Below are 12,500 nucleotides of genomic sequence, written 5' to 3'. Positions count from 1 at the left end.
AAGCAAGTAAGTAAGTAAGTAAGTAAGTAAGTAAGTAAGTATTTATTTATAAAGCACTTTTCATACATGTCATGCAGCTCAAAGTGCTGTACACAAACATACGCATATGTAAAGCATCACATTAATAAGACAACAGTAATAAAAGTACGGCAATAGGCAAAGCACAGTAAAATAACATTTCAGTAAAAGATCAATACACATAATAATAAAAACATTTCAATAAGATAATTGCTTTCCCTAAGGCATGGTACACTATTTGTAAGCTAGACTGTATAGGTACGTTTTTAATTTTCCTTTAAAAATGTGTATGGAGCTGGCGTTCCTGATGTGTGTTGGTAGTGTGTTCCATAGTTTTGGGGCATAGTTGGCAAATGCCATACTTTTTGGTTTCTGGGTGTGTCTAATAAACCTGTAGTGGATGACCGTAGCGTTCTTGAGGGCAGATAACTAACTAGGGAATTTGCTATGTATTTTGGGCCTTGCTCATTAAGAGCTTTATATGTCAGGAAAAGGACCTTAAAATCAATTCTATGAGTTATTGGCAGCCAGTGCAGAGTGGCAAGGACTGGAATGATATGTTCTCTTCTCTTTGTATGAGTTAGTAATCGAGCTGCAGAGTTTTGGATAAGCTGAAGCTTCCCAATGGTTGCTTTGGGAAGACCAGTGAACAGTGCATTACAATAGTCAAGCCGGCTTGAGATAAAAGCATGAATCAGTGTCTCAGCATCCTTTTTATTTACGAATGGTCTTACTTAGGTGAAAGAATGACGTTTTCATGGCCTTATTAATATGAGACTTAAAGGTCAGGTCTGAGTCCAAGATGACACCTAGGCTTGTAACCTCAGTCTTTACATAGGATGACAGACTCCCCAGGTTTTCACACAGCACTTCCCTTTTCGCTTTTGGGCCGATCAATAGGATTTCGGTCTTGCTTTCGTTTAATTTTAGGAAGTTATTGTTCATCCACTTATTTATTGCTAAAAGACCGTTTGTAATGGACTGTATGGCTGTAGTGTTATTTGGTTCTGCGGAGATATATAGTTGTGTATCATCAGCATAACTATGGAAGCATACATTGTGGTCTCGAATGATGTCCCCGAGGGGCAGCATATATAGCGAGAAGAGTAATGGACCAAGGCAGCTTCCTTGTGCAACTCCAACGTCGCTGTCATGTTTCTCGGATAGTCTCAAATACCGGCAAGTCACTCGAGAACCGCTGAACGGATTTTGGCGGATTTTGTCGCTATCGACAGGCAACAAATACGCCTTCAATTCGATACATATATTATATTGGCGCAGCGCTTAGTCCGCTGCGCCACCCAGCCGCCTTGGTTTCGTTATTGTTATTCGTGACCTGTTCTGTCTAAATGTTTAATGTTGAGCGATTTGCAGTGTCAAATTTCCCTCGGGATAATAAAAGTATTTCTATTCTATTCTATTCTATTCTATTCTATTCTATTCTATTCTATAACCTGGAAGTTGCTTTTGGATAAAAGCGTTCAGATAAATGACTAAATTAAAATGTTAATGTAATGTATGTAGTTCTACATAGAGTTGTCATTTTATCCAGTGACCATACTGATGTGTCTGTCTGTCTATGTGTGTGTGTGTCTCTGTGTGTGTGTGTGTGTGTGTGTCTCTGTGTGTCTGCGTGTCTCTGTGTGAGTCTCTGTGTGTGTGTGTCTCTGTGTGTGTGTGTGTGTGTGTGTGTGTGTCTCTGTGTGTCTGCGTGTCTCTGTGTGAGTCTCTGTGTGTGTGTCTCTGTGTGTCTCTGTGTGTCTCTGTGTGTCTCTGTGTGTCTCTGTGTGTCTCTGTGTGTCTCTGTGTGTGTGTCTCTGTGTGTCTCTGTGTGTGTGTCTCTGTGTGTCTCTGTGTGTGTGTCTCTGTGTGTCTCTGTGTGTCTCTGTGTGTCTGTGTGTCTCTGTCTGTGTCTCTGTCTGTGTGTCTCTGTGTGTGTGTCTCTGTGTGTCTGTGTGTGTGTGTGTGTGTCTCTGTGTGTGTCTGTGTGTCTCTGTGTGTCTCTGTGTGTGTGTCTCTGTGTGTGTGTGTCTCTCTGTGTGTCTCTGTGTGTCTCTGTGTGTCTCTGTGTGTGTGTCTCTGTGTGTCTCTGTGTGTGTGTGTGTGTCTCTGTGTGTCTCTGTGTGTCTCTGTGTCCCTGTGTGTGTGTGTGTGTCTCTGTGTGTCTCTGTGTGTCTCTGTGTCTCTCTGTGTGTGTGTGTGTGTGTGTGTCTCTGTGTGTCTCTGTGTGTCTCTGTGTGTCTCTGTGTGTCTCTGTGTGTCTCTGTGTGTCCCTGTGTGTGTGTGTGTGTCTCTGTGTGTCTCTGTGTGTCTCTGTGTCTCTGTGTGTGTGTGTGTGTGTGTGTGCTCCAGATGTGGATGAGTGCTCTACAGGTAAACACACCTGTGGCCCTGAGCAGAGCTGCTACAACACCAGGGGCTCCTTCAGCTGCCAGTGTGCCGCCGGCTTCCAGAGGAACGGCGACCAGTGTGTGGGTGAGTTACCATGGCGACCGCAACCCCCCCCCCCCCCCGCCCCCGCTCAGCTGCCATGGCAACCGCGGACCCTCCACTTCCTGTCCCCACGGGGGGGGCGACGGTGGCTCAGGAGGTAGAGTGGTCGTCTGGTAATCCGGAGGTTTTTCCCGGTTCGATTCCCGCTCTTCCCGGGCAGCGTGAGCGAGACACTTAACCCCTAACTGCTCCCGATGAGCAGGTCGGCTCCTCGCTGTGTGAATGTGTGAGTGAATGTGAGGATAAAAGCTGCGATATAAATGCACCATTTAACATCTATTGACCATCTCGAGCCCCGCCCTCCTGTCTCGAGCCCCGCCCTCCTGTCTCGAGCCCCGCCCTCCTGTCTCGAGCCCCGCCCTCCTGTCTCGAGCCCCGCCCTCCTGTCTCGAGCCCCGCCCTCCTGTCTCGAGCCCTGCCCTCCTGTCTCGAGCCCCGCCCTCCTGTATTGAGCCCCGCCCTCCTGTCTCGAGCCCCGCCCTCCTGTCTCGAGCCCCGCCCTCCTGTCTCGAGCCCCGCCCTCCTGTCTCGAGCCCCACCCCCCCCTGTCTCGAGCCCCGCCCCCCTGTCTCGAGCCCCGCCCCCCCCCTGTCTCTAACCATTCCTCCAGTTCAGATGAGACAAGGTCCTCCCCCAGTGAACTAAGCCATTCTGAATTTAGCGTACCTGTGACATGTAAGGATTCTGATCTGCATACCTCAGCTCCTTCTGTGGTTGTAGCCACCGCCCACAATCGACTGTGGTTATCCAGTGTGGGAGGGGCTAATCTACAGTGGTTATCCAGTGTGGGAGGGGCTAATCTACTGTGGTTATCCAGTGTGGGAGGGGCTAATCTACTGTGGTTATCCTGTGTGGGAGGAGCTAATCTACTGTGGTTATCCAGTGTGGGAGGGGCTAATCTACTGTGGTTATCCAGTGTGGGAGGGGCTAATCTACTGTGGTTATCCAGTGTGGGAGGGGCTAATCTACTGTGGTTATCCTGTGTGGGAGGAGCTAATCTACTGTGGTTATCCAGTGTGGGAGGGGCTAATCTACTGTGGTTATCCAGTGTGGGAGGGGCTAATCTACTGTGGTTATCCAGTGTGGGAGGGGCTAATCTACTGTGGTTATCCTGTGTGGGAGGAGCCAATCTACTGTGGTTATCCAGTGTGGGAGGGGCTAATCTACTGTGGTTATCCTGTGTGGGAGGAGCTAATCTACTGTGGTTATCCAGTGTGGGAGGAGCTAATCTACTGTGGTTATCCAGTGTGGGAGGAGCTAATCTACTGTGGTTATCCAGTGTGGGAGGAGCTAATCTACTGTGGTTATCCAGTGTGGGAGGGGCTAATCTACTGTGGTTATCCAGTGTGGGAGGGGCTAATCTACTGTGGTTATCCTGTGTGGGAGGAGCTAATCTACTGTGGTTATCCAGTGTGGGAGGGGCTAATCTACTGTGGTTATCCAGTGTGGGAGGGGCTAATCTACTGTGGTTATCCAGTGTGGGAGGGGCTAATCTACTGTGGTTATCCAGTGTGGGAGGGGCTAATCTACTGTGGTTATCCTGTGTGGGAGGAGCTAATCTACAGTCAAATAAACGACAAGATTCCCTCATACCCTGTTGCTGTTTGAAATCTTCTTAGTTTTCTCAGATCACATTCATCCTAATCTGACAGTCAAAACTGAGGTCATAGCCTGTGTGTGTGTGTGTGTGTGTGTGCGTGTGTGTGTGTGTGTGTGTGTGCGTGTGTGTGTGTGTGTGTGTGTGTGTGTGTGTGTGTGTGTGTGTTGACTCCCCACAGACAGAGATGAGTGTGTGCTCTCCCACTACTGCATGCACAGGTGTGTCAACACCGACGGTTCGTACTACTGCGAGTGCAACGCGGGTTACCAGCTGGCCAGCAACAACCACAGCTGCATCGGTGAGTGAGATTCAAGTCACGTGTGTGTATGCGCGTGTGCGCGTGTGCGCGTGTGCGCGTGTGCGTGTGCGTGTGTGTTTGTTCGCCTCTCCGTAAAGCAGAGTTTTCAGTACACCCGCCTGTTACTTTATCACTACCTCAGATCTATTGCTACTGAATATATAGCATGGACAATAGGGCGGTATATACCGTATATATATATACATTTTTATGTTTATATTTACAGCATATATATATGGGCTGTCAAAATGAATGCTTTAACTCTGGAGATACATTTTAATTATTTAAAGCGTTAAAAAAAATTATATAGATTAATCTATGGAGTGAACATTTTTCAACGTTCTGAACTTTCAGCAGTATATTTGCTTGTTCTTTTTTTGCGTCGACTCGTGCACCTTTTTGAAAATCATCTGACATGAAGATAGAACACATTTTTGTTGTTAATATGATTTATATCACTGGTAGTTCATACAAGACATTATCGTCCTCTAAGCCAGTCTGCACTTTAACACAGGCCTGGGTTGTTTTTATTTCTGTTAGCGCTGCAGATATAAGAGAGCGGTCTAGCAGCTGAGTCAATGTTGATGGTTTTGTTGAACATTTGTATTTCACAGGAGAGAAACTGTATTCGAAGAAAGCTATTAAAATAGTCTTTGAATCTAAATATACTTTCTTTGTGTTGATTTTACATTAATTCCATGATTTTACTCAAGTAAATATCTGTTACAACAAGCGTCGGTCTTAAGTCGAAAAATTTGATTTTTTTATCTATATTAATCTAGATTAAGACATTGAGTGCCACGCCCCTTACGGGAAGTGCATCTGGCCTTGCCGTCCATTAACCCCATGTAAACGCTCACATTGTTTTTAGAGCTAAACCTATATTTTATATTATAGCTATGGATCTAATAACACTGTCGATTGTCAGTGAGTTGCTTCTGGTCAACATGCAAAAAACTGATTATTTTTTCATCCGTACATTTCCGTTTTATACCGTTTTGAATATGAGTATAGTTTTGGTGATTCTTAGTTATCCCTGGAAAAGGACGCGATAATAGCGTTTTAGTGGAATCCACTTATCACGTTGCCATTTTTCGCCTGATTATCCAATCTTCCTGAAATCAATGCTAGATTATCGTTATTATCCTTCCTCATGCATCCATGAAATGGGGCTTATAGCGGGGCGCTCACCCCCCCCCCCCCCCCCGCAGCGCAGCCAGCGGTAAACAGCCACACACAGTCCACACAGATAGCTTCAATCGCGGGAGAAAGAAATACCAGATCAACGCAAGCTTGGATACAGTATATATTGTTCTTACCTTGTCTCTGATGTAATGCAAAAAAAATAATCCAATTATCTGATCGCCATTTGAAGTACTGGGCGCGGAGGTCCGTGCCACGTTATTCGGCATTTCATATGAAGGGGGGGGGGGGGGGGGGGCAGCCTCGTAGATGTGTGGTGGTGACCGGTTACCTCGCCGGAGTATTTAAACCCCGCCCGCACGGCTCAGCTCGGCCCAGATAACAAACCACATCGTTGCTAATGGAGTGCAGTAGCTGCCACAAGGCGGTAGGCGGCGGTATTGACCGTCTGCCAGCTCAGACACACTCAGGACAGGATGCACAAGGTGCCCCGGTGAATTATGAACGGCAATAGCGAATAAAAGAAATACCGTGAGAAAAACGTAGCTCTACGTTTCCGGCACTCAACCGTCAGGCGACAGAAACGTAGTTCTACGTTAACACTATCAGTGCCGACCTTGTTTACCTTTTTACCCCGTTGAAAGCCATCATCCACTTCAATGTTAGCGTTAAAAACGCATAATCTATGTTTTAAATTATGGCTATGTGTCTAATCTGCCCGTCGCTTATCAATGACTTGTTTGCAGTCAACATTGTCGAAACGGATTGTTTTTTAATCGGTTCATATCCTTTTTATAGCATTTCGAAAAGCTATCGGTCTCTCGAAGATTTGCGGAAAATTTAAATATCCCCCCATAAACGGCATTTACTGGAATATTCTAGAATACACAAAAACGTTGTCATTTTTCGGCCTATTTATGAATCGTTTTCAAATAAACGCTAGATTATCGATAGTATATGTGTACTTATGCACGCTATAGAGGCGGGCTGAAAAATCGGCGATCACAGCCACACAGCCACACACAGCATAGGGCAAACGCTTATATCTCCGTGAAAACAGGTCTGATTATCCTAAGACTGGTAAAATAGATTCCTTACCTGAGATCAGATGTTATCCAAAAAGATTATTCCAATTCCTGATCGCCATTCCAAATATCGATCACGCTTATTGATTACAGCGTTGGTACTGTAAATATATAATCGTCGCTGTTCTGAGGGCCGGCGATCACTTGGTCTCTTCAGACATAGATATCTATGTCTTCAGATGCCTTGACGTAAAAATAAAATGAGCAAACTAACCACTCCCCCTGCATCAATCTGAGCTGATGGGGTGCAGTTACACAGGGAGAGACGATAGAGGGCGGTATCTTCCCAATTGAGCTCAGAGAGACTCTGCAGCACTAACCCGAGGCTCGATTGATGAAATATGAATTCAAATCGCCAATAAAAAAAAATACGGCAAACAAACGACATTTGGCGTCGTCGGCACTCAATGGGGGGTCTGATAAGACGACAATTGTCGTGGCTGGCACTCAAAGTGTTAACGGCACCGAAATGGTTAATTACAGAAGATTGTGAGATTAATGAGTACATTTTTCTATTGACAGCACTAATATATATATATATCCATATCTGAATATACCTGCATATAACCCGTATAACTCTGTATGATAGCATGTGCAATAGTGCTGTATACTATATACCGTATATATATTTTTTTTTCTTACTGTATATATACTTATCGACATATATCTGTACATACCTGCATATAATCCTTTTTACATATCTGTAGATACTGTATGTCCCTTACCTACTCTTACTAGTTACGCTGCTGGCCAGTATGACTTACTACTAGGGGTGGAACGGTACGCATGAGAAACCATGTACCGAACAATACACACATGCCCCGAACCGTGGAGGTCGTACCGAACGGTACGCATTCGGGGCATGTGTGTATTATTCGGTTATATAACGTTACGTTAGCTACGGAATAACTAACTTTAGCCGCGAGCTAACTAATGTTAGCCGCAAGCTAACCGTGGAAACGCTCACAGAGAAGTGACCTCACGACACTAGTTCGATTAGTGGGGAAGGGGGGTATATTGACGAGTTAATACTTTGACAAATGTTGCCTATATATATATCAGTTCGGTATTTGTGTGCCAAACATTATTAAAGGTAAACCTTTTCTTTTACCAAATAAATGAGAAGCATGTTTAAATCAGCAATGGCTCCCCTCTTGCTGTACCTCTGTACCTCTCTCCTAGCTCTAACCGTCACTGTCAAAATAATGTGCCTGATGTCAAACGGCCTCATTCTTTCAGTTTTTGCATGACTAGGTCCTTGAGAATAACTGAAAAGTTGGATTCTTTTTAGGCTATATATCTTATGTTGATGTATGGTATTTTTGGAGTGTTAACCGAAAACCGTAAACCTAAAACCGTGATACGAACCGAACCGTCGATTTTGTGAACCGTTCCACCCTTACTAACTACCATAGTGTCTTTATACCTGTATCACTGTACATATTAATACTACAACTATGTACACATACATCTGATTAGCACTATTACTCAGTAGTACTAATGTTATATATTTTATACCCAGTTTAATCACCTGTACATTGTATATTACTATTACACTTTACTGTTACATTTGCACTCTGGTTGGATGCCACACTTCTTTGTGTTGTACTGTACTTGTGCTGCATAATAATAATAATAATAATAATAATAATAATAATAATAATAATAATAATAATAATAATAATAATAATAATAATAATAATAATAATAATAAATAATAATAATAATAATAATAATAATAATAATAATAATGGCTTGAATTTATATAGCGCCTTTCACCTGCCCAAGGCGCTTGCATCACGACAATACATTTGAATCTCATTTTCAACCAGTTGCATCATGAGGTCCTTCCGTTTGAACTCAGTCGCACATATTATTAACCCTTTCACTACCACACTACAGAAGGTTAACCCTTTACTATCACTCAGTGTGATAGTGAAGGGTTAACCTTCTGTCGTGTGGTAGTGAAAGGGTTAACCTTCTGTCGTGTGGCAGTGAAAGGGTTAACCATTTGGTAGTGCGGCGGTGAAGTGGTTAATGTCTTTATGCACCTGCCGTTCCTGGAGGGTTGAATAGCCAGGAAGGGAAACACTGGACAGAGTAGAGAGGTGTATACGCAACACACACACACACACACACACACACACACACACACACACACACACACACACACACACACACACACACACACACAGACACACACACACACACACACACACACACACACACACACACACACACACACACACACACACACACACACACACAGACACAGACACACACACACACACACACACACACACACACACACACACACACACACACGCGCGTGTGCGGTAACCATCGGTTATAGTGTGATAGTAAAGGGTTAACCTTCTGTAGTGTGGCAGTGAAAGGGTTAAGATGGTGGTGGTGGTAGAGAGAGCTTCGCGTTTGATTATTTGGAAATCTCTCTCTCTCTCTCTCGTCCTGAAACCTTGACTGGCATCCAGCTGTGTACTGTAGACAGATATGGACAGCATGACTGTAGGAGTGTGTGGGTGTGTTTGTTTGTGTATGTTTGTGTGCGTGTTGGAATGTATGTGTGTGTGTGTTCTTATGTGTGTGTGTTCTTGTGTGTGTGTGTGTGTGTTCTTATGGGTGTGTGTGTGTGTATCTGTGTCTATGTCTGTGTGTGTGTGTGTGTATATTTGTGTATTTGTGTCTGTCTGTGTGTTTGTGTGTGTGTCCGTGTCTATGTCTGTGTGTGTGTGTTCTTATGTGTGATGTGTGTGTGTGTGTATCCGTGTCTATGTCTGTGTGTGTGTGTGTGTGTGTGTGTGTGTGTGTGTGTGTGTGTGTGTGTGTGTGTGTGTGTGTGTGTGTGTTCTTATGGGTGTGTGTGTGTGTGTGTGTGTGTGTGTGTGTGTGTGTGTGTGTGTGTGTGTGTGTGTGTGTGTGTGTGTGTGTATCCGTTTTCCATGTCTGTCCGATGTCGGACAGATCGGAATCGGAGCCGATCACGGCATATTTGTATCGATCGGGTTATCGGGTAGATTAAGCGCGAATTCAGATCCATCCAGGGAAAGCTATTGTATTGTTTTCTTTAAGCAGAACTATTCAATTACCGAGCATATCATTTTTGACCGGTTTTGCTAACTTCCATAATAATACTCGAAGTGGTGTGATGCTGGGCCACCTAGTGTACTGGACGTCAAACGACTCGGATCGGGATCGGGATCGGGGGGGGAACTGACAATACGTGTGTCTCGTTTCAGATGTGAACGAGTGCGAGGCGCGCCCCTGTCAGCAGCAGTGTTACAACCTAATGGGCTCCTTCCTCTGCCAGTGTGACCAGGGCTTCGAGCTGGGCACCGACGCTGTCTCCTGTCAAGGTACACACACACACACACACACACACACACACACACACACACACACACACACACACACACACACGCACACACACACACACACACACACACACACACGCACACACACACACACACACACACACACACACACACGCACACACACACACGCACACACACACACACACACACACACACACACACACACACACACACACACACACACACACACACACACACACACACACACACACGCACACACACACACACACACACACACACACACACGCACACACACACACACACACACACACACACACACACACACACACACACACACACACACACAGATCTCCTGCGCCCTGTCCTCTATGACTAATGGAGAGGAACTTGAACTTTTAGTCAAAACAAGTTTCCACAGCTCCCTGTGCAGCTTATCTTGCTATATTAAAGGTAGCATCAGTGATCTCGTCAAAACAGCCACCTCTCGTTTTTTGCTCTTGCTATATTAAAGGTAGCATCAGTGATCTCGTCAAAACAGCCACCTCTCGTTTTTTTTATCTTGCTATATTAAAGGTAGCATCAGTGATCTCGTCAAAACAGCCACCTCTCGTTTTTTTTTCTCTTGCTATATTAAAGGTAGCATCAGTGATCTCGTCAAAACAGCCACCTCTCGTTTTTTTGCTCTTGCTATATTAAAGGTAGCATCAGTGATCTCGTCAAAACAGCCACCTCTCGTTTTTTTTTCTCTTGCTATATTAAAGGTAGCATCAGTGATCCCGTCAAAACAGCCACCTCTTGTTTTTTGCTCTTGCTCTATTAAAGGTAGCATCAGTGATCCCGTCAAAACAGCCACCTCTCGTTTTTTTCTCTTGCTATATTAAAGGTAGCATCAGTGATCCCGTCAAAACAGCCACCTCTCGTTTTTTCTCTTGCTATATTAAAGGTAGCATCAGTGATCCCGTCAAAACAGCCACCTCTCGTTTTTTTGCTCTTGCTATATTAAAGGTAGCATCAGTGATCTCGTCAAAACAGCCACCTCTCGTTTTTTTTCTCTTGCTATATTAAAGGTAGCATCAGTGATCTCGTCAAAACAGCCACCTCTCGTTTTTTTTCTCTTGCTATATTAAAGGTAGCATCAGTGATCTCGTCAAAACAGCCACCTCTCGTTTTTTTTTATCTTTCTATATTAAAGGTAGCATCAGTGATCTCGTCAAAACAGCCACCTCTCGTTTTTTTTATCTTGCTATATTAAAGGTAGCATCAGTGATCTCGTCAAAACAGCCACCTCTCGTTTTTTGCTCTTGCTATATTAAAGGTAGCATCAGTGATCCCGTCAAAACAGCCACCTCTCGTTTTTTTTCTCTTGCTATATTAAAGGTAGCATCAGTGATCCCGTCAAAACAGCCACCTCTCGTTTTTGCTCTTGCTATATTAAAGGTAGCATCAGTGATCTCGTCAAAACAGCCACCTCTCGTTTTTTTTCTCTTGCTATATTAAAGGTAGCATCAGTGATCTCGTCAAAACAGCCACCTCTCGTTTTTTTTTATCTTTCTATATTAAAGGTAGCATCAGTGATCTCGTCAAAACAGCCACCTCTCGTTTTTTTTATCTTGCTATATTAAAGGTAGCATCAGTGATCTCGTCAAAACAGCCACCTCTCGTTTTTTGCTCTTGCTATATTAAAGGTAGCATCAGTGATCCCGTCAAAACAGCCACCTCTCGTTTTTTTTCTCTTGCTATATTAAAGGTAGCATCAGTGATCCCGTCAAAACAGCCACCTCTCGTTTTTGCTCTTGCTATATTAAAGGTAGCATCAGTGATCTCGTCAAAACAGCCACCTCTCGTTTTTTTGCTCTTGCTATATTAAAGGTAGCATCAGTGATCCCGTCAAAACAGCCACCTCTCGTTTTTTCTCTTTCTATATTAAAGGTAGCATCAGTGATCTCATCAAAACAGCTTCCTCTCGTTTTTTTTTTCTCTTGCTATATTAAAGGTAGCATCAGTGATCTCGTCAAAACAGCCACCTCTCGTTTTTTTCTCTTGCTATATTAAAGGTAGCATCAGTGATCTCGTCAAAACAGCCACCTCTCGTTTTTTGCTCTTGCTATATTAAAGGTAGCATCAGTGATCCCGTCAAAACAGCCACCTCTCGTTTTTTTCTCTTGCTATATTAAAGGTAGCATCAGTGATCCCGTCAAAACAGCCACCTCTCGTTTTTTTGCTCTTGCTATATTAAAGGTAGCATCAGTGATCCCGTCAAAACAGCCACCTCTCGTTTTTTTCTCTTGCTATATTAAAGGTAGCATCAGTGATCTCGTCAAAACAGCCACCTCTCGTTTTTTGCTCTTGCTATATTAAAGGTAGCATCAGTGATCCCGTCAAAACAGCCACCTCTCGTTTTTTTTCTCTTGCTATATTAAAGGTAGCATCAGTGATCTCGTCAAAACAGCCTCCTCTCGTTTTTTTTTGCTCTTGCTATATTAAAGGTAGCATCAGTGATCCCGTCAAAA

At 44.1% G+C, this 12,500-nt stretch overlaps 1 protein-coding gene across 1 annotated transcript in view; it reads left to right on the top strand.

Annotated features, from left to right (window-relative positions):
* The window catches only part of LOC311234828 (EGF-containing fibulin-like extracellular matrix protein 2), a gene marked incomplete at its 5' end in the record, with an annotated part of 34,419 nt that overhangs the window by 4,478 nt on the left and 17,441 nt on the right, over positions 1-12,500 (top strand). Inside the window, 3 exons of the mRNA XM_084322072.1 lie at positions 2,371-2,493; positions 4,290-4,409; positions 9,895-10,011. Coding sequence (XP_084178198.1) covers positions 2,371-2,493; positions 4,290-4,409; positions 9,895-10,011 — 360 coding nt within the window. The remainder of the gene's footprint in view (positions 1-2,370; positions 2,494-4,289; positions 4,410-9,894; positions 10,012-12,500) is intronic.

This window comes from Notolepis coatsorum, assembly GCF_963971535.1.
Source record: "Notolepis coatsorum genome assembly, chromosome: 9".
In the NCBI taxonomy this organism is placed as follows: Eukaryota; Metazoa; Chordata; class Actinopteri; order Aulopiformes; family Paralepididae; genus Notolepis; species Notolepis coatsorum.
The sequence above is the reverse complement of the archived record's forward strand: the minus strand, read 5'-3'. Positions and strand labels throughout refer to the sequence as shown.